The following is a 24,550-nucleotide window of genomic DNA, read 5'->3' on the forward strand; positions in this document are numbered from 1 at the left end:
ATGTTTACATAATCGGGAGAGTCTGATCAGCTCTCCGGATTATGTCATGTTGCCAGATTCCAATGTAATTAAATTGTAATGTTTATAATAGTGACGCATGAATATGCAAATTCGATAAATTTGTTAAGGCGAAAAGGCCATGCGAGGACATGTGGTCCCAAACTTCTTGTAAAAGGGGAGTATAAATTCCTCCCTCTTTGTCTCTCACATTGCGTTCGTCTAATCTTGTTCTGTTCAACTGAAGCCCTCTAGTAGGACGGTTCACCGTCTTACTACCGTATCTATTGGCCTTAGGCTGAATTGTTAAAATGCAATAATCTACATTATTTGAATCCGTTTTCCGGCAGGTCCGGAATCAAAATATAAAACAATCTTCACAGTCAAAGTTCTTCATTGCTGATCGAGGTGGTCCGGCCCTCAACCGAGAGGCCCCCGGAGCTGATCAAGGTGGTTCGGCCCTCAACCGAGAGGCCCCCGGAGCTGATCAAGGTGGTTCGGCCCTCAACCGAGAGGCCCCCTGGAGCTGATCAAGGTGGTTCGGCCCTCAACCAAGAGGCCCCCCGGAGCTGAGCAAGGTGGTCCGGCCCTCAACCGAGAGGCCCCCAGGAACTGATCAAGGTGTTCCGGTTCTCAACTGAGAAAACTCCTCTGGTATTTACGGAAAAGCTAACAACATCGGATGTCCGATCGCTGCACAGGTTGACTGTTGTTGATCATCAATTGGTGAGCCAGTATCTTTACTGCTAACGTCAAATAGAGGGCTCCAAGATATACTAATCCATTGTTAAAATTAACTAACCCATATAATTGAATAAATAATAATATTTCATGCGAAAGTTTGTTTCTAATCATTTTCCACTTGTCGTTTGCCACTTTATTGCTGGATATTTCGAACCGGGCAAGCAACTCCCATAAGGGACGTTGCAAAAGCCGAAATTTCTGAATTACGTCGGGAATTGCAACAGTCTAAGCGACGACCTCGATCTTACGATAGGAAAAACAGTCATAGGAAAAGATCGAATAGATCATGGAGTCACGATCGTAGTATGTGCTGGTACCATCGCCGATTTGCTGAACGCGCTCACAAATGCGTGAAGCCGTGTAGTTTTCAGGAAAACTAGTTGGCTCGTCTGTGTCTGCGGCAGCAGATGAAAGCCGTCTTCATGGCCGCCTTTTCATTTTTGACCAAAATACAAAAATAAAATTTTTGGTCGATAGTGGCGCTGTAGTGAGTTGCTTACCTAAACATTTTGCAAAATGTAGGCAACCAAAGGAGCTAAAATTATACGCGGCAAACGGCTCATGTATCAATACATACGGTATTCGATCGATTGAATTAAATTTTGGACTCCGTAGAAATTTTCCTTGGAAATTCATAATTGCAGACGTATCTAGTCCTATAGTAGGTGCAGATTTTTTAGAACGATATGGATTATTGCTAGACGTTAAAAATCAACGTTTGATTGATGGTTTAACTTATTTATCCAAGAGAGGTGAAAAGTGCCTTGGACCTTCATTAGGCTTGACTCTTGTGTCCGCTGAAATGCCATACCACAAAATTCTTGCTGAATATCCTAACCTCTTGCGTCCCAATTTGGGAAATGACCTGAAATGCCATTCTGTTACTCATCACATTGAGACTCGAGGCCCACCTGTCCATTCAAAAGCACGACGCTTGTCTCCAGAAAAACTTTCCTTCCTCAAGAAAGAGTTTAAATTATTGATGGAACAAGGCATAATTCGTGTTTCGAAAAGCGAGTGGTCGAGCCCCATTCATATGGTAAAAAAACCAGATGGCGACTACAGAATTTGTGGAGACTTCCGTCGTTTAAACGCTCAAACATGTCCAGATCGGTACCCTTTGCCCCATATACATGATTTTGCTCATGGTTTGGCAGGAAAAACTGTGTTTTCAAAAATTGACCTGGTAAAAGCCTATCATCAAATCCTGTTGGAACCATCAGATATTCCTAAGACAGCTGTCATTACTCCCATTGGATTATTCGAATATACGAAAATGACTTTTGGGTTGAGAAACGCAGCTCAAACCTTTCAAAGGTTTATGGATCAGATTTTCCGTGATTTTGATTACGTCATACCCTATCTGGACGATTTGTTGATAGCGTCAAAAGATGAGGAGTCCCACAAACAGGATATAAAAAATGTCCTGAAAAGGTTAGATGAATTTGGATTAGTTATTAAAATAGAAAAATGTCAGTTCGGAAAGAAGGAGATAGAATTCCTTGGATTTCTAGTAACTGCTAAGGGGCTTTCCCCAACTCATAGGAAAATTCAAGCATTAAAAGAATTTCCATTACCTAAAACAGTTAGCGAACTTCGTCGATTTCTTGCGATGGTTAATTATTACCATAGATTTATCAAGAACGCTGCGGAAATTCAGGCAACATTATACGACTTAGTCGCAGGCAAAAAGAAAAAAGATAAATCTGAAATTCCATGGTCAGAGGAAACCAAATCGGTTTTTGAGAATGCAAAATACGTCTTGGCTGAGAACACACTTCTTGCACACCCGGTTCCTGGTGCTCAATTGAGTTTGGTTACCGACGCTTCGAGTATTTCACTCGGCGCGGTGTTACAACAAAGTGTCGAGGGTTCTATACAACCCCTAGGATTTTTTTCACGAAAAATGACGTCAGCAGAGCGTAACTATAGTGTTTATGATCGAGAACTGTTGGCTATATATTCGGCCATAAGACACTTCAAACACATGCTTGAAGGCCAACAGTTCATTATATTTTGTGATCATAAGCCTATCTCGTTCGCGTTTGTCCAGAAATCAGATAAGTGTTCCCCGCGACAAATTCGCCATTTGGAATACATAGGACAGTTTACTACAGATATCCGGTATATAGCAGGTGAACATAACGTTGTTGCTGACGCATTTTCCAGAATATCAGAAATTAATGTCCCTACTAACATTTCCTACGATGAGATGGCTCTCGCACAGAAATCTGACGGTGAATTTCAGTCTTTGCTCGAATCGGATTCTGGTTTGAGATTGAAACCCGTGACTGGTTTCGGAACGACGCCGTTGTACGTCGATGATTCAACGGAAAACCTGAGACCGTATGTTCCAGAACCTTTCCGTAGACAAGTCTTTGACAGTCTACATAATTTGTGTCATCCTGGTGTCAAAGCTACTACAGAACTCATTAGACGTAGATTCGTTTGGAAATCTTTGAGAAAAGATTGTAGAGAATGGACTAAAAGCTGCCTTAGCTGCCAACGTTCTAAAGTGCAACGGCATGTGAGAACTCCGTTGGGAAACTTCCTATCTCCAAATGCTCGATTTTCACACGTACATCTGGATGTTGTTGGACCACTTCCGCCTTCACGAGAACATACGTACGTTCTGACTTGTGTTGACAGGTTCACAAGGTGGCCGGAGGCTTGGCCTATGAAAGACCAACGAGCTGAAACCATAGCCTCTTCTTTCTACGCCGGATGGGTATCCAGATTTGGAGTGCCGGAAATTATCACCACGGACAGAGGAACAAATTTTGAGAGCAATCTCATGCAAAACCTCTCAAAGTTCCTTGGATCACAGCGTTCTAGAACTACAGCATATCATCCATGTGCCAATGGTCTAGTTGAGCGCATGCATCGCCAACTCAAGGCCGCTATTATGTGCCACACCAAAGTCAATTGGTATGACGCCCTTCCGACAGTATTGCTTGGAATCCGGTCGTCACTAAAAGAAGACATAGGCGCCTCGTCAGCCGAAATGGTGTATGGTGCAACTCTGGTATTGCCTGGCCAGTTCTTTAGAGATTCATCTAGTTCAACTGTTCCTGCGTCGGATTTCGTCAGTGATTTGAGGGAGAAGATGCGAAGGTTATGACCAGTGTCTACTTCACAACATGGTGTTCCAAAAGTGTTTGTGCATCCCCAACTCAACGTATGCACACACGTTTTCGTAAGAAAAGACTCCGTGCGTAAGCCTCTGGAGCAGCCATACCAGGGACCCTTTCCTGTTCTTCACAAAAGTGATAAGTTTTTCAAGTTGAATTTCAATGGTCGACATGTCAACGTGTCGGTTGACCGGCTCAAGCCGGCATACTTCGTATCTGAAGAACAGCCACTGCCGTACTCGGTGCATCTTCGGGAGCCTCCGTCAGAGGTCCATACCAGATTTGGTCGACGCGTGCGTTTTCCACGGCGATTACAGGTCGGTTGACATCGTTCGAGGAACTGGCGGGGGAGTTCTGTGGCGTACCAATCTGAAGAAAGATTGCGATGCGTGAGACTGTTTGTTAGAAAAGGATTATGACGTCATGCAGACTGACTTTATTTTTTGTGTTCGGTTCTTTTGCCAATATGCTAATTTTTAGTGTGGTTGCAAAGTATATAAGAGTACTAATCCTGTATTTTTCACTCACTTGATTTTTGTTTTTGTACTAGCGCTGGTCGTGTTATTCAACAAATAATTTTTAACGTTTTTTAACAATTTACAACTATTTAATTAATTTTTTATTAATGAAATTTATGTTCTTAGTTTGAATAAAAAAACCTTCTAAACATTAAAATTATGGAGTCGTAGAGTGCTGCATTTTCGCCTCAACTCTATGAGAATACTAGAATTCTGCGAAATCTCCGATCAAAAACAAATACTTTTGAAAAATAAACAGACTTCCATAGTTTTTCGTGATTCACCATAGTCCCATATTTTGTGATAGAAATCTGTAGTAGTTGACAAGTATGGATGTGCAATCATTCTGTCAACCAGCAACCTAGGAAATGGCCAAAACAAGTATGGGTAAGGATCTCAAGTCAGCGATAGCATAAAGCCAATTATCAGATTTTTCATCCCATCCCTGAAGACTATACCCACAATGTGTTGTAATGAACATTAGGATTCAAAATTTTTATTAGCTGTTTCTGTAGCATTATATTATTACAAAACTGAAAGAGCGCTTTCATACTGCATTTGATGATTTTGAACTAAGGTTATGTATTCATTCAAGTGGTTTTATCTACAAAAAAATAGAATTAACTTATCAATTTCTCCCATTATAAATGAATATGTGGCGCTACTTGTCTTGTACAATTTTTATATTTTTATTATATTTTTTATGCCACTTACTAGCTAGGCATTATCTAGTGTGTTCTTGTATTGGAGTTCAGTCTGGCTCCAACTGTCGACCGAACATGTCCTAAAAGTCTCTCTCTTCTATTAAATAACTGAAAAAAGAAAGGAGTCATGACTGTATGTTTCCGAAATAACAACCAGACACATCCACCAGCACTAGCATTACCATAGTACTGGTGACCCGCGTAAAGCATATGTTTGACAGCCATGAATGAGCAGACGAAACTACTCTTTCTCGCTTCATAATATGCGACTTGCTGCATTTTTTTTTCCCTGTGTGTGGTGCGTTTGCTGACTGATTGAGGGGGCATCTCCTCAGTTCTCTTCCTGGATTGTGCTGAACTTTTTTTTGGATATGCCGAACGCTACCGAAGAAACAGGTATGTCTTCTGAATTAGAACTTTCGCGTGTTTCTTTTCGTGCGCCTTCGATTTGGAAATCCGATGTCGATCTTCGGTTTCTTCAGATTGAATCGAACTTTAAAATAGCCGGAATTACTGATCCTAAAACGCAATTTCACTGTGCTGTGACCGCTCTCGATGTCGAAGTGTTATCATATGTTAGTGATTTGATCATAGCTCCTGTTACAGACGATTCTTACAACCAGCTAAAAACACGCATTTGCCAACAGTTTTCACTGTCGGAAACTTCCCGCTTACAAGTTCTACTCCAAGAGCTCACTCTTGGGGATAAGCGACCTTCTCAGTTGTTGCATGAGATGCATACATTAGCTGGCAAGAAAATTTCAGATGAAGTGCTTAAAACCCTTTGGTTACAACGTTTGCCTATCCATACACAGCAGATACTTTCTGTTAGTAAGGATACATTGCCGGATTTAGCAGAAATTGCAGATAAAATTACAGAAGTCACTGGGCACACACCGACTATTTCTGAGGTCAGCCGTAATGAAACCATCAGCTTGCAATCACTTCAAAGTCAAATTTCGACTTTGACCGTTGCTGTTGACCGCTTATCCCGCTATAGAGAGAAAAATTTCAACAAAAAGGGAAGAGTTCGTTCAAATTCTCGGTCTAGTGGTGATGGTACACCCAAACGTAAACCTTATTGTTGGTACCATTTCAAATTCGGACGAAAAGCATCAAAATGCATTAAACCCTGTGATTGGTCGGAAAACTAACTGGCCCATCTGTTTTGGCGACAGCAGGTGATGGCCGGTGTTTAGTTCGCCTTTTTGTTCATGATCGAAAATCCGGTACTGGTTTTTTAGTGGACACAGGCGCTAGCATTTCGGTTTTCCCACGAGATACACAGGTACATAAAGCAGCAGATACAAACTTTTCGCTATACGCAGCTAATGATACTAAAATTTCTGCGTATGGTTGCAAATCTTCATCAGTGGATTTAGGGTTGCGCAGACTATTTAGATGGTCCTTCATTATAGCTGATGTTAATCTCCCGATATTAGGTGCTGATTTCTTAGAACATTATGGTCTATTAGTTGACGTAAAAAAGTCTTGTTTGATTGACAGTTTGACTTCACTTTCAATCAAATGTAGCAATGCCAGTTGCCCTACATTAGGCTTAAAGACCATTAGTGGAGATTCACCCTACTTGAAAATTTTATCTAAATTTCCTAATCTAACGAATCCTTCTATGCTTGGGGCTACTTCTAAAAAACACTGCGTTACACATTGCATTACTACTAAAGGTTCTCCTGTCTTTACCAAAGCCCGCAGACTTTCTCCAGAGAAACTTGCTATTGCAAAGCGCGAAGTTCAAACGCTAATGGATCAGGGCATACTGAGACCTTCAAAAAGTTTATGGGCAAGCCCGATACACATTGTTCCTAAACGTAATGGAGAATACCGTTTATGTGGGGATTACAGAAAACTTAATTCTATAACGTGTCCAGACAGATATCCTATACCACATGTTCATGATTTCAGTTACGGTCTGCAGGGAAAAAACATATTTTCTAAATTGGACTTGGTTAAGGCTTATCATCAGATACCTTTAGATCCCGAGTCTGTTGAAAAAACTGCCATTATTACCCCATTCGGACTTTATGAGTACTTATATATGTGTTTTGGATTGTCTAATGAGGCACAATCATTTCAACGGTTCATAGATATTGTCTTAAGAGACTTGAACTGTTATGCATATTTAGATGACGTACTAGTTGCATCAGCAACAGAAGAAGAACATCTTAAAGATCTTGAATTAGTTTTTGAACGTTTAAACAGTTTTGGTATAATTCTTAATCCTGATAAATGCATATTTGGGAAATCTGAGATAGTGTTCTTAGGATTTTTGGTTAACAGTAACGGCATTTCTCCTTTGCCAGAAAAAGTCGACATTCTTCGTAATTATCCGCAACCAAAAACGGTTGATGAACTTGGAAGATTTCTAGCAATTCTCAACTTTTACCACCGTTTCTTAAAAAACGCAGCATCTGACCAGGCTCCCTTACACGATTTGTGCAAAGGAAAGAAGAAAAAAGATAAATCTCTCATCGCCTGGTCGGGGGAAACTATTGCTGCTTTCAAAACGTGTAAACATGCTATTACCAATGCCACGCTTTTGGCTCATCCTAAACATGATGCTCATCTTTCGTTGACAGTCGACGCATCAGATTTTGCTCTCGGAGCTGTTTTACAACAAACTTCCGATGGTGTCGTCGAACCACTCTCATTCTCTTTTCTCGAAAGTTAACGACAACTGAAAAGAACTATAGTACTTATGATCGCGAGTTGCTTGCGGTTTATAGTTCTATTAAACATTTCAGACACATGTTAGAAGGCAGACCATTTACGATCTACAGTGATCATAGGCCTCTAACTTATGTTTTTCACAAAGTTAATGATAACAGCTCTCCCAGACAACGACGTCATTTAGAGTATATATCACAATTTCCTACGGAGGACATTCGTTACATTCAGGGTGAGCGAAATGTTGTAGCGGATGCTTTTTCCAGATTATCCGAAATTAATTTGCCTGACTCGATTGATTACACAGCTATTGCTACTTCATAGAGTACAGACGCTGAATTAACAGCCCTCCGACAACCAGGTGGGGTGCTCGATATAAAACCTATCAAATTCGGTCCTCAGGGTACAGAACTTTTTTGTGATTTATCCACTGGAATTATCCGTCCCTACGTACCAGAAAAACACTGATATCACGTGTTTACGGTCCTTCATAACCTCGCCCATCCAGGCGTTAAATCAACTGTAGACCTTATTCATCAACGATTTGTGTGGAGTTCAATACGCAAGGATGTCACACGATGGACCAGGGCGTGCATCGAGTGCCAACGCTCAAAAGTGCATCGCCACACTCGATCTTCCATCGGTGCATACCCTTTGCCCCAATGCAGATTCTCACACATTAACATCGACATTGTTGGTCCTTTTCCTCCTTCTCAGGGTTTCACCTACTGCCTTACCTGTGTGGATCAATACACCAGGTGGGTAGAGGCTTTCCCGATGGAAAACCAAAAAGCCGAAACTGTTGTAGAGACATTCTACTCTGGTTGGATCAGCAGATTCGGAGTTCCGGAATCGGTTATCACCGATCAAGGGAGACAATTCGAAAGTGATTTGTTTCGCGCATTCGTTCGTTTTCTTGGAACTCAGAAAACAAGCACGACAGCGTATCATCCGTCCTCCAATGGCATCGTTGAAAGATTCCACCGGCAGCTCAACGGTGCCATACGCTGCCATGCCACGGAACGTTGGACTGAAGTGTTACCTACCATACTTCTGTCCATCCGAGCCAGCATCAAACCGGACATCAACACTTCTGCTGCAGAGATGGTTTACGGATCACCATTGCGCCTACCTGGTGAATTCTTCCGTAGTTCCGACCCTCAGCCAACACAGCCGGAATTTCTACGTGCTCTACGAGTTCACATAAACACTTTACGTCCGATCCAAACTTCAAGGCATGGGACTCAGAACGTTTTCGTTCATAAAGAACTTGCTGTTTCTTCCCATGTGTTCGTGCGGCTGGACACCATATGAAAGCCCCTTCAACAACCATATTTGGGGCCATATGAAGTGATTGAACGATCTCCAAAAGTATATACAGTGAACATGAAAGGCAAACTAACGAAAATCTCAATAGACAGATTGAAACCAGCATTTTTGCTTGATTGCACTTTTAATGAGCAATCACCGTTCACTGAACCAAAACAGCCTTATGTAACTCGATCAGGGCGTACGGTTCGTATAAGAATTCCTTGATATTATTCTTATTTGCATATTTTTTCAAATGAATAACGTTATTTTTGTTTTTTGCAACATTTTTTGAAAATTAGTATTATGTTTTGCAAAAAATTTTCATTTTTCAATGTTCTTATATGTATATTATATATGTCTATTATCTATTCTAGTAATCGTTTTTGCATATACATAAATTCACTAATTTTTGATCATTTGTAATTTATTTTTTTTGCTCGACTATTAATTTGTGCATAAAGTATTTTCGTATTGCGTATTTTTTTGAATTTTTCGAACAAAATTTTTTTTTTGCACATGTCAATGCCATATTAGTTGCCGTAACTATATTGTCAAATCGTCGTAACTATGCTGTCATATCGTCATAACTATATTATCATATTTTGTACATTGTGCCATATGCCGTCCTTCAGACTCGTGGGGGAGTACTGGGCGCTACTTGTCTTATACAATTTTTATATTTTTATTATATTTTTTATGCCACTTACTAGCTAGGCATTATCTAGTGTGTTCTTGTATTGGAGTTCAATCTGGCTCCAACTGTCGACCGAACATGTCCTAAAAGTCTCTCTCTTCTATTAAATAACTAAAAAAAGAAAGGAGTCATAACTGTATGTTTCCGAAATAACAACCAGACACATCCACCAGCACTAGCATCACCATAAATAGATACTCATTGGGACTACAGAAAAATATTGATGCAGCCATTTCATTGCAGCCGGTCAGAATCTACTCAGAAAGGTCAGATTTTACAAAAAATTAAGAAACTTTAAAAGTATATATTTACGAACCTTTCCATGGACCATTTTCTTTGGAAAAGAATTGTTTTTTGAAATTCAACCAGGGGCGATCTATAAAAAAACAAGAAAATTTGCTTGTGATACATATCTAAAAAAAAAAAACCATACTTTTATGCATTATTTTTGAAGAACATGAAAATCATAACTTACTGTAAGGATCGTGCTTATTAGAACTGGGCTTATTAGAAGCGTCAAGCCTATCAGCAGAGCCATCTAAATCTTTTTTTGACTCAGGTGCAGACTCGTCAGGTTTATCAGGCTTTGGCTCAGGTTTAGACTCATCAGGTTTAACAGGCTTTGGCTCAGGTTTAGACTCATCAGGTTTAGCAGGCTTTGGCTCAGGTTTAGACTCATCAGGTTTATCAGGCTTTGACTCCAGTTTATCAGGCTTTGGCTCAGGTTTAGATTCATCAGGTTTTGGATGAGATTTAGACTCATCCGGCTTACCGGACTTTGGTACAGATTGACGGCCATCTGTAAGTTCTCCTTTAAGTATCTTTCCAATCTGAAAAAAAAAATAATACCTTGAAAAACAATATATAATTTTGATCTCTTGCACCATAAAAGCATGTCAGGAAAATTCAGCACAACATTCCATCGCTATAGGTATTCCTTGAGTACGTGACAGAGCAATTCAATTAGTTTTTACCCTCTAAGTCAGGAGTGGCCAACAACAGGCCCGAGTTGATTTTGTGCGACCTGCGTCAAGATGAAAAACCATTCTATTTTTTTATTAGTTTTGATTGTTGAAAATGTGGTTAATGTAAAAAAAATATTTCTTATTTGATAAAAACAATTTATATTTTCAACACACAAACACCTCTTTACGCACACGGATCAAAAGATTGATTTCAAAAATCTACTGTGAGAATTATGGAAGTAACAGTATCAGATTTCCTGGTGCAATCATTGGAGGTCAGTGATGGTATTCTCGACAAGCAAAATTTTCCTCAAGAAATTTCCCTTTTAAGTTTTTTCATAAAAATTCAAAACTAATGTACTGCCGTCTATTGGTAAAAATATTCAGTCAAGCATTTAGCGGGGTGGGGGGGGGGGTGGAAGGAAGACAAACTATGAAAGCATTGTATGAAATTCAGAATCATAAATTTCAAAATATAAAATTATTTGTTTTGTTTGATAAAAATTTTATGAAGTAGCATTCTTCACTGGTTAAAGCATAGTTTTCCAAACTTTTTGTTCCATCGCCCCCCCCCAACTATAGCGAAGTCATAGGATACTATGTTAAACCTGAAGCTTTTATCGCCCCCCTGGACCATTCCATCGCCTACCAGGGGGCAATATTGCCCACTTTGTGAAACACTGGGTTAAAGCATTAACATTCATCATTTACTGAAGAAAAGATAGATCAAAAAGTTTTCTTAACAATAATTCATTAATTAGTATTACATTAAACAAAGAGTTTAGTTAAATATTTAAATCCAGTCGAAATATTGATGGGCTGTGATGCTATAGCAAGCAATCATACTGAGTTTATATACAGGAATTTTGTCCCCACAAAGCCTGCGGCACTGTGGCCCTCAAACAGAGAAAAGTTGGCCATCCCTGCTCTAAGTGGTTGTTCTGTCTATAGAGTCAGCATTAAATGCTGTACTAAGTACACTGATTATTTTATAAATAATTGATATCCTCAGGTGGATAATTCTTTGCCAAACAGTTCTTCCTTAACTATTTCAAACATAACAAAAGAATTATTAAATATATATACGTAAAAATGCAAGCACAATGGCCACAACAGATAAAATGTCCAATGAAATAGCTGAAAAAAAATACTCCATTCAATTTTTTGTCCACTGCTGAACAATGTTCATAGAAACCTAAGCCGCTAGTTAACGAGATTTCCCAAATCATTGACCTTAGTTGCATCTGTGATAGTAATACGATTGAACTTGTAAGTGAAATGTGGGTTGTTCAAATCAAAATGAGTGACCATGGGCTTATCAACTCTGAAGGACATGCTCTATTCATTAGTCCATGCTGCAACAATATTCAAGTTCTTCTACAACAGTGGTTCTCAACCAGTGTGCTGTGTGAACTCCCTAGGCAGTGCCGCGGTAAGGCATGGCCCGGGAGCCTCCAGAGAAAAGGGCCTCACAAAAATGAGATCTGGCTGAGATTTTCAAGAATTTTCCTGGTAGGGCCTCAGAAAAATCATTTAGCTCGGGGCTCCTGATGCTCTTGAGACGTCCCTGTCGGCTCTGTGGCCGCTTGAAGAAAAAAAAGAAATTATAAATATTTTTGAACAATAAAAATAAATTAGTAACGTTGATGAATAAATAAAGAATAGGTCTATGGGCTCTACCATTGAAACTTTATGTAACAGAAAGAGCTCTGTGAGTCAAACAAGGTTGAGAACCGCTGGTCTGAATCAGGCTTCTCTATCACTTTGATTCCCAACTACCCTCCTTGATTTCAGATAACCTGCAAATTTACAAACAATCCCATCGATACCCTGATCTGGTTTATCGATAAAAAGTAAGAAAAATATTGGGACAAGAACATTTCTTTGATGGATTCCACTTGTGATACCTGTCTAATCAGAAAATTCCAGTTGATCATAACCAGCTGTGACCTATCTAACAACCACAATTCAATCCAGTTCAACAAGTTGCCCCAAATCTCATGTAAATGAATCAAGAGTTTATTATGTTTGAACTAATCGATTGCTTTCTGGAAATCAAGATACACAATGGCGATGTTTTTGCCTTTGCCCAAAGACAGTCACGTGATCAGAGAAAAAAAGAAAATTGGTTACATACGACTTTCCCTTCCCGAACTCATGCTGGTTTCCTGTCAATACATTATTCTCATCCATCCACTTTGCTTTTTGATAATTGCCAAAATTTTTCAAAGGGAGCTCGTCAAACTCACTGGTCGATAATTTGACACAGTTTCTCTACTACCCTTTTTAAATATCAAAACCACATTCGAAAGCTTATCTTGCTTATTTATATTATCTGGAGAAACACATGGAGGAAAGAATGACAGGAGGTGACATCAGGAACGAAAATTGAAGCCGTTGTGGCAACCCTATGGGCTGACGAGTAAGCCCAAACAAACCGCTCTTTTCCCTATACTTAACCTAATTGTTTTGCCGGATCAAATTATCTTAAAATATTAAACTTAATGCAAATTTTATCCTATATTTCCACAGTGTCCAGTCTCCTTTGCCACTCAATGGCTTGACTTGAATCTTGCCAGCTTCCATCCTTAGGAATTTCACTTGTAGGCTTCTTGACTGTAGTTAGGCTTAGGAACTCTTTGTTTACTCACACACATAGCAGAGTCAGCATGAAGAGACCTCATAACCTCTTGTTATTTTGGAACTGTTGGTATATCCTTATTACTAATGATGTGTGTGAGTGTGTAAGTAATTATAACCAGAATATTCAATTGAAGACAGAGACACATATTTAATAGAGATTTAAACACTTAAAGTGAGAGACAACATCTGTTGCTGTTCAAACTCGTGAATAACAGGAGGTGACATCAGGCATGAAAATTGAAGCCGTTGTGGCAACCCTATGGGCTAACAAGTAAGCCCAAACAAACCTCTCTTTTCCCTATACGTAACATGTGTTTTGCCGGATCGAATTCTCTTAAAATATTAATAACTAAATAAATTTAAGCACCATGGCCATTTAATGCGTCTTCGGGTAATCCACATGATCCAATTAAGGGGGAAAATAAAATCTTATCCTTATATAAGGGGTTGTTATATTTTTAATTTATTTTTGAAAAAGGGGAAGATCATTTTTCACTCTCGACTCGTCATTTTAGTTCAGTGCTTCAATTTATTTTAAAAATTTGATGCATCACATTAATATCTATGGGAATTTGATTAATTAAAATAATATGAAGCTGCAATAAAATGCAATTTCATAATTTTTTTCTTTTAATTGTTTATTTTGCCTTTTTGTTTCGTTCATCATTATGATAGATCCGGGACATTTCGGAAGTGTTTCAGGCCCGTGGGCGCTCGTCTTAAGCTTTACATGAGGAATTTTGATTTCGGAATCAATTCTCTGAGGTGCTCGAGCACCTTCTGACAGGGCCGTAGCTAGGATTTTTGCCACCCGGAGCAAACATGATTCAGCCGTCCGGGGCAAACAGCATTTTGCCGCCCCCGTGCCTCAAACCACTGGAAGTGCTCGAACGTCGTCCGCCACTGTGTATTTATGGTTCTGCTGCCTGTAGGCTGTACAAATTTCACCACCCTTCTGCCGTTCCACTCTCATATTCTTGAATACGTATTACTGGAAATATATGCCGCCCATCCGAACTTTCCGCTATGTAGATGTATTGAGAAAAAAATATTAAAAAATAAAAAACTTTTTTTACAAGCCGCGTTAAGTCATCTCTCTGGCCTATAGTATTTAGAAAAATAATCTGGGCTGTTTTTTTTTCCACTCTTCATTTTGTACCAATTACTTTGCTTTTAAAGTGGTATGTGTACGAAAATTTGACAAAAAAAGTTTCAAATTGAATTTGAAATCTAAAATTGTGTCTGTGTTCGAGTTTTTGCCTGGAATGGAGAAATATTTCTACAATATTTTAATATAAACAGCTGAAAGGCATTTTATATGGTAATGTTTTGCATATATAATGTTTTTCGCAAAAAAAGTCAGATTTTTTCAAACACCGCTTGTTCAAGTGTCATTAAACATTGTGCCTCTCTCAGCACTGAGGTATTACATGCTTTGGCATAATTTTTTTTTAATTAAAATGCCGAGAAGAAATTTTGCGGCACAAGATATGGGTAAATTTTGGTTAATTTTGTAAAAGGTTCCATGTTGTTGAAGTTAATATTCGAAAACAAATAACGACTAAAATTATAAAAGCTCTCGTTCAATTGTATAAATATATCCAAAGAATTTGAGGGAAAAAAATCGTGTTCCTAAAGTGAATAGCAAATTTTTAAATGATTTTTAAAAACTGGGATGTTTCTCATAGGAAAGCATGGGAAGCCACGGTTTGTTTGGGCTTACTTGGTCCCTTTAATAGAGCGATCACTGGCTTCATCTGGCAACTCAGATTCCCCATGCTTTCTCAACGGAGGCGCTGGTCGCGTCACCTCCTGTTATTCTTTCCTCCGTGGGAGAAACAGATGGCCCTCTGCTGTGGGGGAGAAGATGGCGTTGGTGTGGGTGAGAGACATTACTTATGTCAACACCCTCCGATATCGGCTATTGGAATTCAGAAACCACCCCTATCCTATGAACATGGCAAGAAATAGGTAATTTTAAAAAAAAAGGGAGAACCTGGAACCGTAACCTACACCCATAAAGAGAGCCTCTCGCAATGGTATAGGCGCTGTCGTGCGTGAAAGAGGGGCACTTCCTGTAATCTGTGAGTGAATATCTGAATTCGTTGAAGGCTATTTTCGGGAGAAAAAAAAACTGATTGAATATTCGTCTGGGTGTGTAGGCCTATAACTACATGCAAAACTGAATGAAAAATTGTATCTATTGGAAAATTCAACAAAATGACGATATAAAATATATATATAATTATGCAATGAAAAAAACACGACAGTGATATTGGCGGGGAAAATTTCTTGGAAATCGCACCAAAATGTTGTTGCACTTGCCATAGATTTTTGATAATGGTAACCAATATTTTTTCTAATTTAAAAATTTGAAACAAATAAACATTGGTTCAAAATGGTATTTTTTCAGTATTTTTTCAAAATCATAAAAAAATTTGAAATATTCTATATAAATGATCATCATAAACCTCTGATGTGCGGGAACTATATACTCTGATGTGTAGTAACTCAATATATATCTTGTCTGGGTACATCCTTGAGTTAGTGAACTTGTGTAGTTCATGTTCACTTAAATTTTATATATACAGTCAAACCTCGTTAATGAGTCACTCTTGAGGGAGCAAAAGAATGACTCAGTAAGCGGGGCGACTCGTTAAACAGAATAAGCCATAGCTGTGCCAATTCCTGCCTGTGGACAACTGGAACTTCCAAAGAGTGACCTGGTAAGCAGAGTGACCTGTTAACCAGGTGACGCACTAACGAGGTTTGACTGTATATATATATATATACAGGTGATTATAAAAAAACTATCCCGACATATGGGCCCCTAACTATCATACCATTCACAGAAACTGAATGAAATTTTGGCATAAGGTATTTTGAGGTATGCGCTCAAGAATGATATGGAAAACAACAGTGTCACTCTAACAGTTACTGTTACAGTAAGAAAATTTCGAAAATATCAAATGGCAACACCAAGTTTTTGTATTGGAATGTGATCTCCATACTGAAAAACACTAAATAGCATTGGAATGGCACCTGTAGCACGAAAATCCCCGGAGCTAGGCAAGGAAAAAGTAAAAAGGACTTTGCCGTGCACCAGAGCATTAATGTTCATTTCATTCGTCACACCGTTTCTTCGGCTGAGATCCCAGCCTGATTAGTCCTCCACAAGGTCATGTGGAAAATTTGTGAAACACAATAAAATGCTTTATTTTATGCTGCTTCTCTGTCCTTATTGGTTGTCCTCACTTTTAGCCTATCTACCGCCGGTGATTTTCATGCTACAGTTGCCGTTCGAACGCTATTTAGGGAGATCACATTTTCCAATACAAAAAACTTGGTGTTGCCATTTGATATTTTCGAAATTTTCTCACTGTAACCGCAACTGTTAGAGTGACACTGTTGTTTTCCATATCATTCTTGAGCGCATACATCAAAATACCTTATGCCAAAATTTCATTCAGTTTCTGTGAATGGTATGATAGTTAGGGGCCCATATGTCGGGATAGTTTTTTTATAATCACCCTGTATATTGAAGTAGAACTATATTTTCAGTTTCATGTTTTGCGTACTCTAGAGCAGCAGTTCTCAACCAGTGCTCCTTGTGCACTCTCCAGGGGCTCCACGGCCACTTGAGGAAAATAAAAAAATTATAAATAATTTCAAATAGTAAAAATAAATCGGTAACTTCGATGAATAATTAAGAAATGGGCCTACAGGACCCCGCCATAGAATTATTTTACTAAAAAGGGCTCTGCGAGTCAAAAAAGGTTGAGAACAGCTGCTCTAGAGATTCACCCTGACAGAACATCTTTCACAGAAACAGATGTATACCACACAATAAAACATAATCAGTATAAATTTTCAATTTATGGCAATAATTCCAATTAATACAATTTTTTTTTAAATCAGTTTGTTGCTCTTAGATTTACACAGATATTCTGCTGAACTGGATAGTGGCCGAATATTTGTCTCGTCTCTACAGTCACTTACTGGTTTCAGACCTCAACCACTTACTTGGTCTGTCAGTCACTTACTGAAAAATACAAGTTATGATGAACTGTTGGATGTGTGGGTGTGTGTGTGAGTTTCAATTTTAATAAATTACTTTGCTGTCTTTGAATTCTTGCAACTTAATTTTCTAGGAATGTTTAAAATACTATTGCACTGCAATACAAATAGATATCAGTTGTGTGAATTGCTACACCAAAATATATTTATAAGTGACTCACCAGGGAAGCAATACTGTCAAACACCATTTTCCCCTAACAATACAAAAAAGAATATTTATTTTATTAGAACATATAACAAGTTGTGCTTTCATTATATTCTAAAAATCAACACATTTACAGGGTGTCCAAGCTAAAGGCAACCAAAAGTAAAAGCTCACAGTGAGAGAACCACATATGATTAGTAATAAATACAGCCCGGATTATATATGCATATTTTACATATTTTGTCTTTTTTTAGCATTAATGCATATAAATGCATAAAATCAAAGAATTTTCAGAAAAAGTGCATATTTTTGAAGGTTTGTTTAAGCCCACTCAATTTCCTTCATAATTTTTCAGATAAATATTGTTCATAATATTTTCCTAACATCGGTTATGTTCCCGATGGTGAAATTTAGTGAATTAATACATATTTATAAAGTATTTTACGAGTATTAACCGTTTTATTGTAAGGCTATTTCTAAAGATATGTCAGTGTTGAATTTTTTTTAGAAATAGTTTCGAAATTATTTTGCTACTGGTATTTTTGTTATCAAGAAGGTACAACAAACTGAAAATTAAAAAATGCCTGAATAAAAAATATGTAGAAGTTATTTGCATATGCCGGCTTTTTTTATATATATGAGGGAAATATTTTTTGTACATGAATACATATACATTTAAGAAATAGGAAAGGTGCATTTTAAAAACACATCAGATTTTTTTTTGGCACTGTGATTTTTTTAATGCACATTGTCTCATTTTTTGTGCATATTTCGGAATTTTTTATACAAATTCTGGAGTGTTTAATGCATATTTTGGGATTTTCAGTGCATATTTTGGGATTTTCAGTGCATATTTTGGCATTTTAAGTACACATTTTGGTATTTTAATTATATTTTGTATTTTAAGTGCACATTTTGGTATTTTAATTATATTTTGTATTTTAAGCGCTTATTTTTGCATTTTAAGTGCTTATTTTTGCATTTTTAAGTGCTTATTTTTGCATTTTTAAGTGCTTATTTTTGCATTTTTAAATGCATATTGTTAGAGCATATTTTGCCACTTTTTTTAGTGCATATAATACAGGCACTAGTCATAAAGTTTCATTTCATTATACCCCTTCACATACAGGCTTTTAGAAACAAATTTGGACTATCTGTTGACTACTACTTGATGTACTAACAATAAATCCAAAAAAAACCAGGTTTTCTTGTTCGATGTCAGAAATATGAGAGGGAAAGAAAAGGAGTATAGCAGATATTTCTTTTGCCCTCAACCTTTCTTTCTCTCTCTCATGTAGAATATACAGTATGCTGTATAGTAGAAAGATGCATGTCATATGAGGGGATTACTAATCAGGAGTGTAGAAGGAACGAGGGAAAAGACCTCTGTGTTCATACGGTCACAAAGCTTCAAAATAACCAGAGAGAGTTACAATTGAACTTCTTTCATTTGTGTTAGGACGAGATATTTCATCCCTGATCATTAAGAAATTAAAGAGGGCAACTATTCAATTTTTTGTGGGTTAATCAAGTCCAATGTGGACAATATTAGTGGCTCTGCAGAATGCTGTTGAACTTTCGCCAAGTGCAGGGCTGTTTCTGGGCATTTTATTTTTTCGCCCCTCCCCCTCCATTTGGTGCCTTTTGCAGCCACGTAGTTTGCAGGATTCGAGGTCCAGTTTTGGCCAGAGTTTCGTAGCATTAGTACAAATGAAAAGCCAATCTCTTACCAAGAGTTCAGTAGTATTTGAGATGCTATTAAATCATTAAAATTTGGAAAATCTGAATTTCTTTGATGTACTTTAAAGGCCCATTATTAATTTTAAAACAACCTAAACTATATGAATTTATGCAGTTGAATATTAAAAGACAATACGGAGACATTAATTTTCATGCTTAAGAAGATATAAATAAAAAATTAAATTCAATGTTATTGCATGGATATCTAACTCAAAAGTAGGTCCAGCTAATAACTTCATATTCAATTTTTTGGGCTTCATATATATATCTCTAAGCAAACTCAATATTTCAAAAATTCAGAATTCAATACAATTTTCAAAATTATTGATTAATTCTCAACTTACCGTACTCAGTACTGGCGATATAAAATCATTTACCTGGAAAATAAAATATACTTTTCACAGTAAAAATTAATTCATTCTAGTCTTTATTTCCTATAGTCATTGTTCATATTTCCGTACTCAACAATTTTGAAACTTGTTACACTGACTGGTATCAAGTCTCACCACTCTACAGGGTTTAAGCTACGGTCACATTTTTCACAAAATGCAAAAGAAAATCGCAGAATGTGAAAGAAGTGGTAGCCACTTTTGCAAAAATGCATACAGGAGGTACGGAACAAGTATAGACATCCAACCATCAATCTTTACATTAGCATTATAGCATTTTGCTAAAGCTTTTCTCCCCATTTTCACTTTTTTGCAAATGGAATTTTTTATCTAGCTTAAACCCTCTGCCACTCTATGAATACTTATAAACTGCTACCTTATCAGAAATAATCCACCTCTAATGGATTTGCTACTGCATATCTGCCACAGTTAATATAAACTGCAGATTCTTTAATGCATTAAAAAATACCTGAATTTCTTAGTGTAAGAATTACATACTACTCTAAGCCGCAGCTCATTCAATAACATTTTCTTCCTGATTTTAAGGATTTTTTTTTTCATTTAAATTTTTAAAGAAAACTTAAACTCAATCCAAGTGACAGGGAGATATGCTTCAGACAAAACTGAATACGACTGCAGCATAGAGCATGACCCTTTAGTGTCGATAAGTGCATGATTGCTCATTTTGGTTCAAACAATCCACGTTTCTCTTACGAGTGCAACAGTATCACTATACCGGATGCAACTAGGGTCACCAATTTGAGAATTCCCGTTGACGAGCGGCATAATTTTTTTAACACTGTTAAGTGGTTGGCCAAAAAATTAATAAAATGCTATATTCATTCTTCTGTTTTTCTGAGCTGAGGCTTAATTTGTCCTGCATTGGAGTATGACATAAGGTTTTGGACATCATACTTACAGAAGAGATATAGACTTCGTTGAGGGGGGGGGGGGTTGCTGAGAAGAGCTATGCATGCTCTTGTTGGCAAAAAAGACTTGTGCTATGAAGAAAGACTTGATTTCTTGAATATGTTTATATTGGAGGAACACGGGTGTCAGGGGATATGACTGACGTGTTTAAAATTTTCAACGCGATGGGATAGGGTAGAGCATGAGGTATATATTAATACACCTCCAATCAACTGCTTTGACAAGGGAACATCAGTACCATTTATTAAAGGAGAATTCCAGGTTATGGTGCCGCAGGGAATTTTTCTCTAATAGGGTTGTTAATAAATGGAATGGCTTTCTCTGGGGGTCGTGAATTCTAACACAATTGATACATTTAAAAAGAAGTAAGATAAGCATATTGGGATAAATCAAGAAGCTATTCATACTGAGATAAGACAACCATGGTCTTTTATATATTGTTAAAATCATTAGTTTTTTAATGATATATGCTCTTATATTAGGTTGCTGTGTTTTGGTTGCATTTGTCATCCATATTTTTCATGGGCATCTTTTCAGCCACCTCTTTGGGAAATTTGCTTGTTGCAGCCTCTGTGTTTGTATTAAAAAAAAATTAAGTCATATTTAAATGTTAGTGTTCTTTGTTCTTCTAGAGCAGTGTGATTTCCAAACTTTTTATGTCACAAAGCATGCACTGTAGCCCAGGTCGATATGATACTCCCCTAAATTACCAAAGGATGTTTAAAGTTGTCGCGAGTTTGATACCCGGTTTCTCCTTGTCAGAGAAATTTCCTGAACAGGAGTACAACAAAAACGGCGACCTGACTGCAGAAAAAATTGCTACTGTAGGGAGTCCCCCATCTAGGGGTTAGCGCACCAACCCCTCGACGAGTATAAAAAACAAGCCCGCCATTCAGAATCGACAATAAATTGTAGGTCCTGGTCTAATTAGCCCTTGTGTGCAGAAAATAACCGTGGTGCGACAAAAAATGACCAAATGATTATGTCACAAAGTACTTTTTAGGAGAAAAGTTCATCGTGGAGCCCTAACGTTGACAGTAACACCGGAAGTCGCGTCCGACTGTATGTCGACGCGATGTCGACATACGACATGTCATGGCCATATGCCCAGATTTTCTCAAATATCCCATGTTTGAAAGAGGTAAGTAATTTGATTAAATAGAATTGTTTATTTGGTCAAATTACCCGCCTTCGGAACTGGCAAATTTTTTCCTTATGCATATTTTTTTTTAGTCATAGGAATGAGATATTTTTACATGCTCTTATCCCAATAGTTATTTCACATCTGATGGTTTTCCGCAACTGTTTGTGGAAGGGTGTGGGCAGAGGTTTTGGGATGATCCGCAGACTAGGACAAAGTTAAAGCTATTCACCTTCCTTTGCGCAGGGCTAATCTAAAGCCTGTGAAATGGGCCAGAAAAAAATTGTTTTTCTCAGACCATGATCAGTTCCTGGTCTACCTGAAGTAGTTTAAAACGACAAGGCGCAACAATTGCTTATGCAGGGCAATGAACAGCCCACTTCATTATGCAACTGCATGTACACGCACAAGCCAATTTCACGTGGTGAAACCAAGGGTAGAGATAATCAAGGAGTGTTACAGCAGGATGACTAGGGACCAACAATTTTTCAAAACTCTGGGGATCTCACATAATTTCTTGAGGACAACTTGGAGCAAGTTCATGATTTAAAAAAAAACCTATCCAGTTGCTAGGAGAATAGATCCATCCTGTCCCATCAGATAGAACTTCTGAGCTTGAGGCAACAACCCGTACCACCTCCTTCTCTAAGAAACATTGCCAGGGCATGGAGATGCAGAAGATTCCACTGACAATGATAATGACTCTGACATTCTCCCACAGTCACGGGTAGCCCTGAAGTGCCACACTAGGACATAGGACAGAGAGTAAGTTAACATGAATGTTCTTCAACTTATATTGACATTTGTGCATATCTTTACATCCTATTGATGAAAGAAGCTATCAACCATAGCCTCTTTGTCGTATTTTCTGTGGTCTTGTGCATTTTTTAAACACTGTCCCCATATTTCTTTGGGTTTTTTATATCCCTGTACTGTATTTTGATACATATATTTCTGTCCCCCCCCCCCATATCTGTATATATACATATACACTACATTCTGTGATATACCACCTCATTATTGAATATCTTATATTATTTGCAATGTTGCTTCTTTAATTTCCTATGCCCCACTGCATTATACACTATCCCCTGTACTGCTTTGCTCTCTCACATGTTTGCACTATGTTTTGAAATTTTATTTTCTGTGATTATATATATATAATAATATATATATATATTGTAATTGCACTGTTCCCTGTACTGCTTTGCTCTCCCACATGTTTGCACTGTGTTTTGATATTTTATTTTCTGTGATTATATATATATATATATTTTTGCACCGTTCCCTGTACTGCTTTGCTTTTCCTATATGTCTGTGCTTCGTTTTTATGTACAATGTTCTGTGTGCACCCCCTTCTACCTCCATATCTATTGTATATCATCTCATTAATAAATATCTTTTCTATTACCATCTTTTCTTCCTCTTCAATTTTCTATCAGTTCTGCCCCGCTATATTTGTTATAAACCATCCCCCATGTACTGCTTTGCTTTCCCATAATTATCCATTTGCACATTGAAGTTGGAGAACCCCACATAAAACTTCAGCCAACTACCATTGTGCCGCAAACAAGGTTCAAACCTGAATCCACATAATGACAGTCCAGCGCATGATGTCCACACATTTCAATTACTAATTAGTAGCTAGAACTGGGATTTTTGTGAACAAAAGTGGCAAGTGTATGGCGTGTGTAGAGAGAATGAGTGGGAAAACCATGAAGCACAGTTAAGGTACGAAGATAATGCATGCTGGTTTATAATTCTTCAAGTCGGTGCCGTTAAAGAGTAATTTAAAATGTGATATTCAGGGTTTTAACTAATCTGTAAGGATGTTGACTCACAGAATCAGAAATCAGCATGCACTATGTTTGTACCTTTAGCTCTGGGAGATTGTTATCAGATACTGTTCAGCTGGATCATGCGTTGTTATAGAGGACAGGAATTTAAATCAGATTACCACGTAGCTGAGTGAGGAATGTAGTGAGCTAGTCTTTATATGGACTGTGCAATGCACACTTCACTGTACAGGCTTCAGAAGTCGAAAAAGGATAAGGGTACCTTTGCTGAAAGCAAGGGTGCACCAAGTGCTTTTTGAGCCAGAGTAATGTGCTTATAATGGGGCATTTCTAGGAGCTATAAATTACTACTACTTAACTGTACATTTGCTTCATAGGCATTCCTCTACTCAATTTGGAGCTATGGGTTAGAAAAACATGGTACTACCTGCAATTATGATCTAACAGCATGTAATAACTAGTCCCAATTCCAACTATACTAGGCTGTTGTAAGGATGAAAATATTATGGGACCTGCACATAACAATGATCAAACATTCCAGATTGAAAGCATACAGTTGATGATGACATGATGTAGAGTTGTCTTAACACATGGCTTCAACCTAAGAAGTAAATATTTCCACACATATTTCGTCCACTGGTCAAAGAATGCAGTTTAGCTCTTATAGAAAACCTCTGAAGTTTGCTCTGACACATTTTATTACGTTAAAAACATTTGTTTTTGTTGATTCAAAAAGAAGATAGCTCCAGCTTTAACCTAGTATAAATGTTAATTTTTGAAGCACTTTGGGAAAATTGTTTTATTTTTCAATCTCTTCGGGGAGCACCAAAAAAGCTTTGGCAGAGTTTGGTTCGAGAATGGTCTTATCAGTTCTTGAATAACATTATATAGAGCATCAGTATTTAAAAATCTAATGGCACTTCCACAATTTTTTTTCCTT

General features: G+C 37.8%; 1 protein-coding gene and 1 long non-coding RNA gene across 2 annotated transcripts in view; both read right to left on the bottom strand.

The window, feature by feature from the left end:
• The window catches only part of LOC149066947 (uncharacterized), a 76,619-nt gene extending 66,459 nt beyond the window's left edge, over positions 1–10,160 (bottom strand). The window contains exon 1 of the long non-coding RNA XR_016195420.1: positions 10,101–10,160. This is a non-coding gene — a long non-coding RNA (uncharacterized LOC149066947). The remainder of the gene's footprint in view (positions 1–10,100) is intronic.
• An 88-nt stretch (positions 10,161–10,248) lies between these two features.
• Positions 10,249–19,725, bottom strand: LOC149066948 (uncharacterized). The gene is made up of 3 exons (XM_089253120.1): positions 19,699–19,725; positions 17,631–17,663; positions 10,249–10,614 (listed from the first exon to the last, which is right to left on the bottom strand). Exons 2-3 carry the CDS (start codon positions 17,655–17,657, stop codon positions 10,249–10,251), a joined length of 393 nt encoding a protein of 130 aa, XP_089109246.1. The 5' UTR covers positions 17,658–17,663; positions 19,699–19,725.
• Positions 19,726–24,550: the final 4,825 nt, after the last annotated feature.

The sequence above is a fragment of the Pholcus phalangioides genome, unplaced genomic scaffold (assembly GCF_987345545.1).
Source record: "Pholcus phalangioides strain wild (caught in Gottingen) unplaced genomic scaffold, Ppha-v1.0 ptg000032l_1, whole genome shotgun sequence".
Classification (NCBI taxonomy): domain Eukaryota; kingdom Metazoa; phylum Arthropoda; class Arachnida; order Araneae; family Pholcidae; genus Pholcus; species Pholcus phalangioides.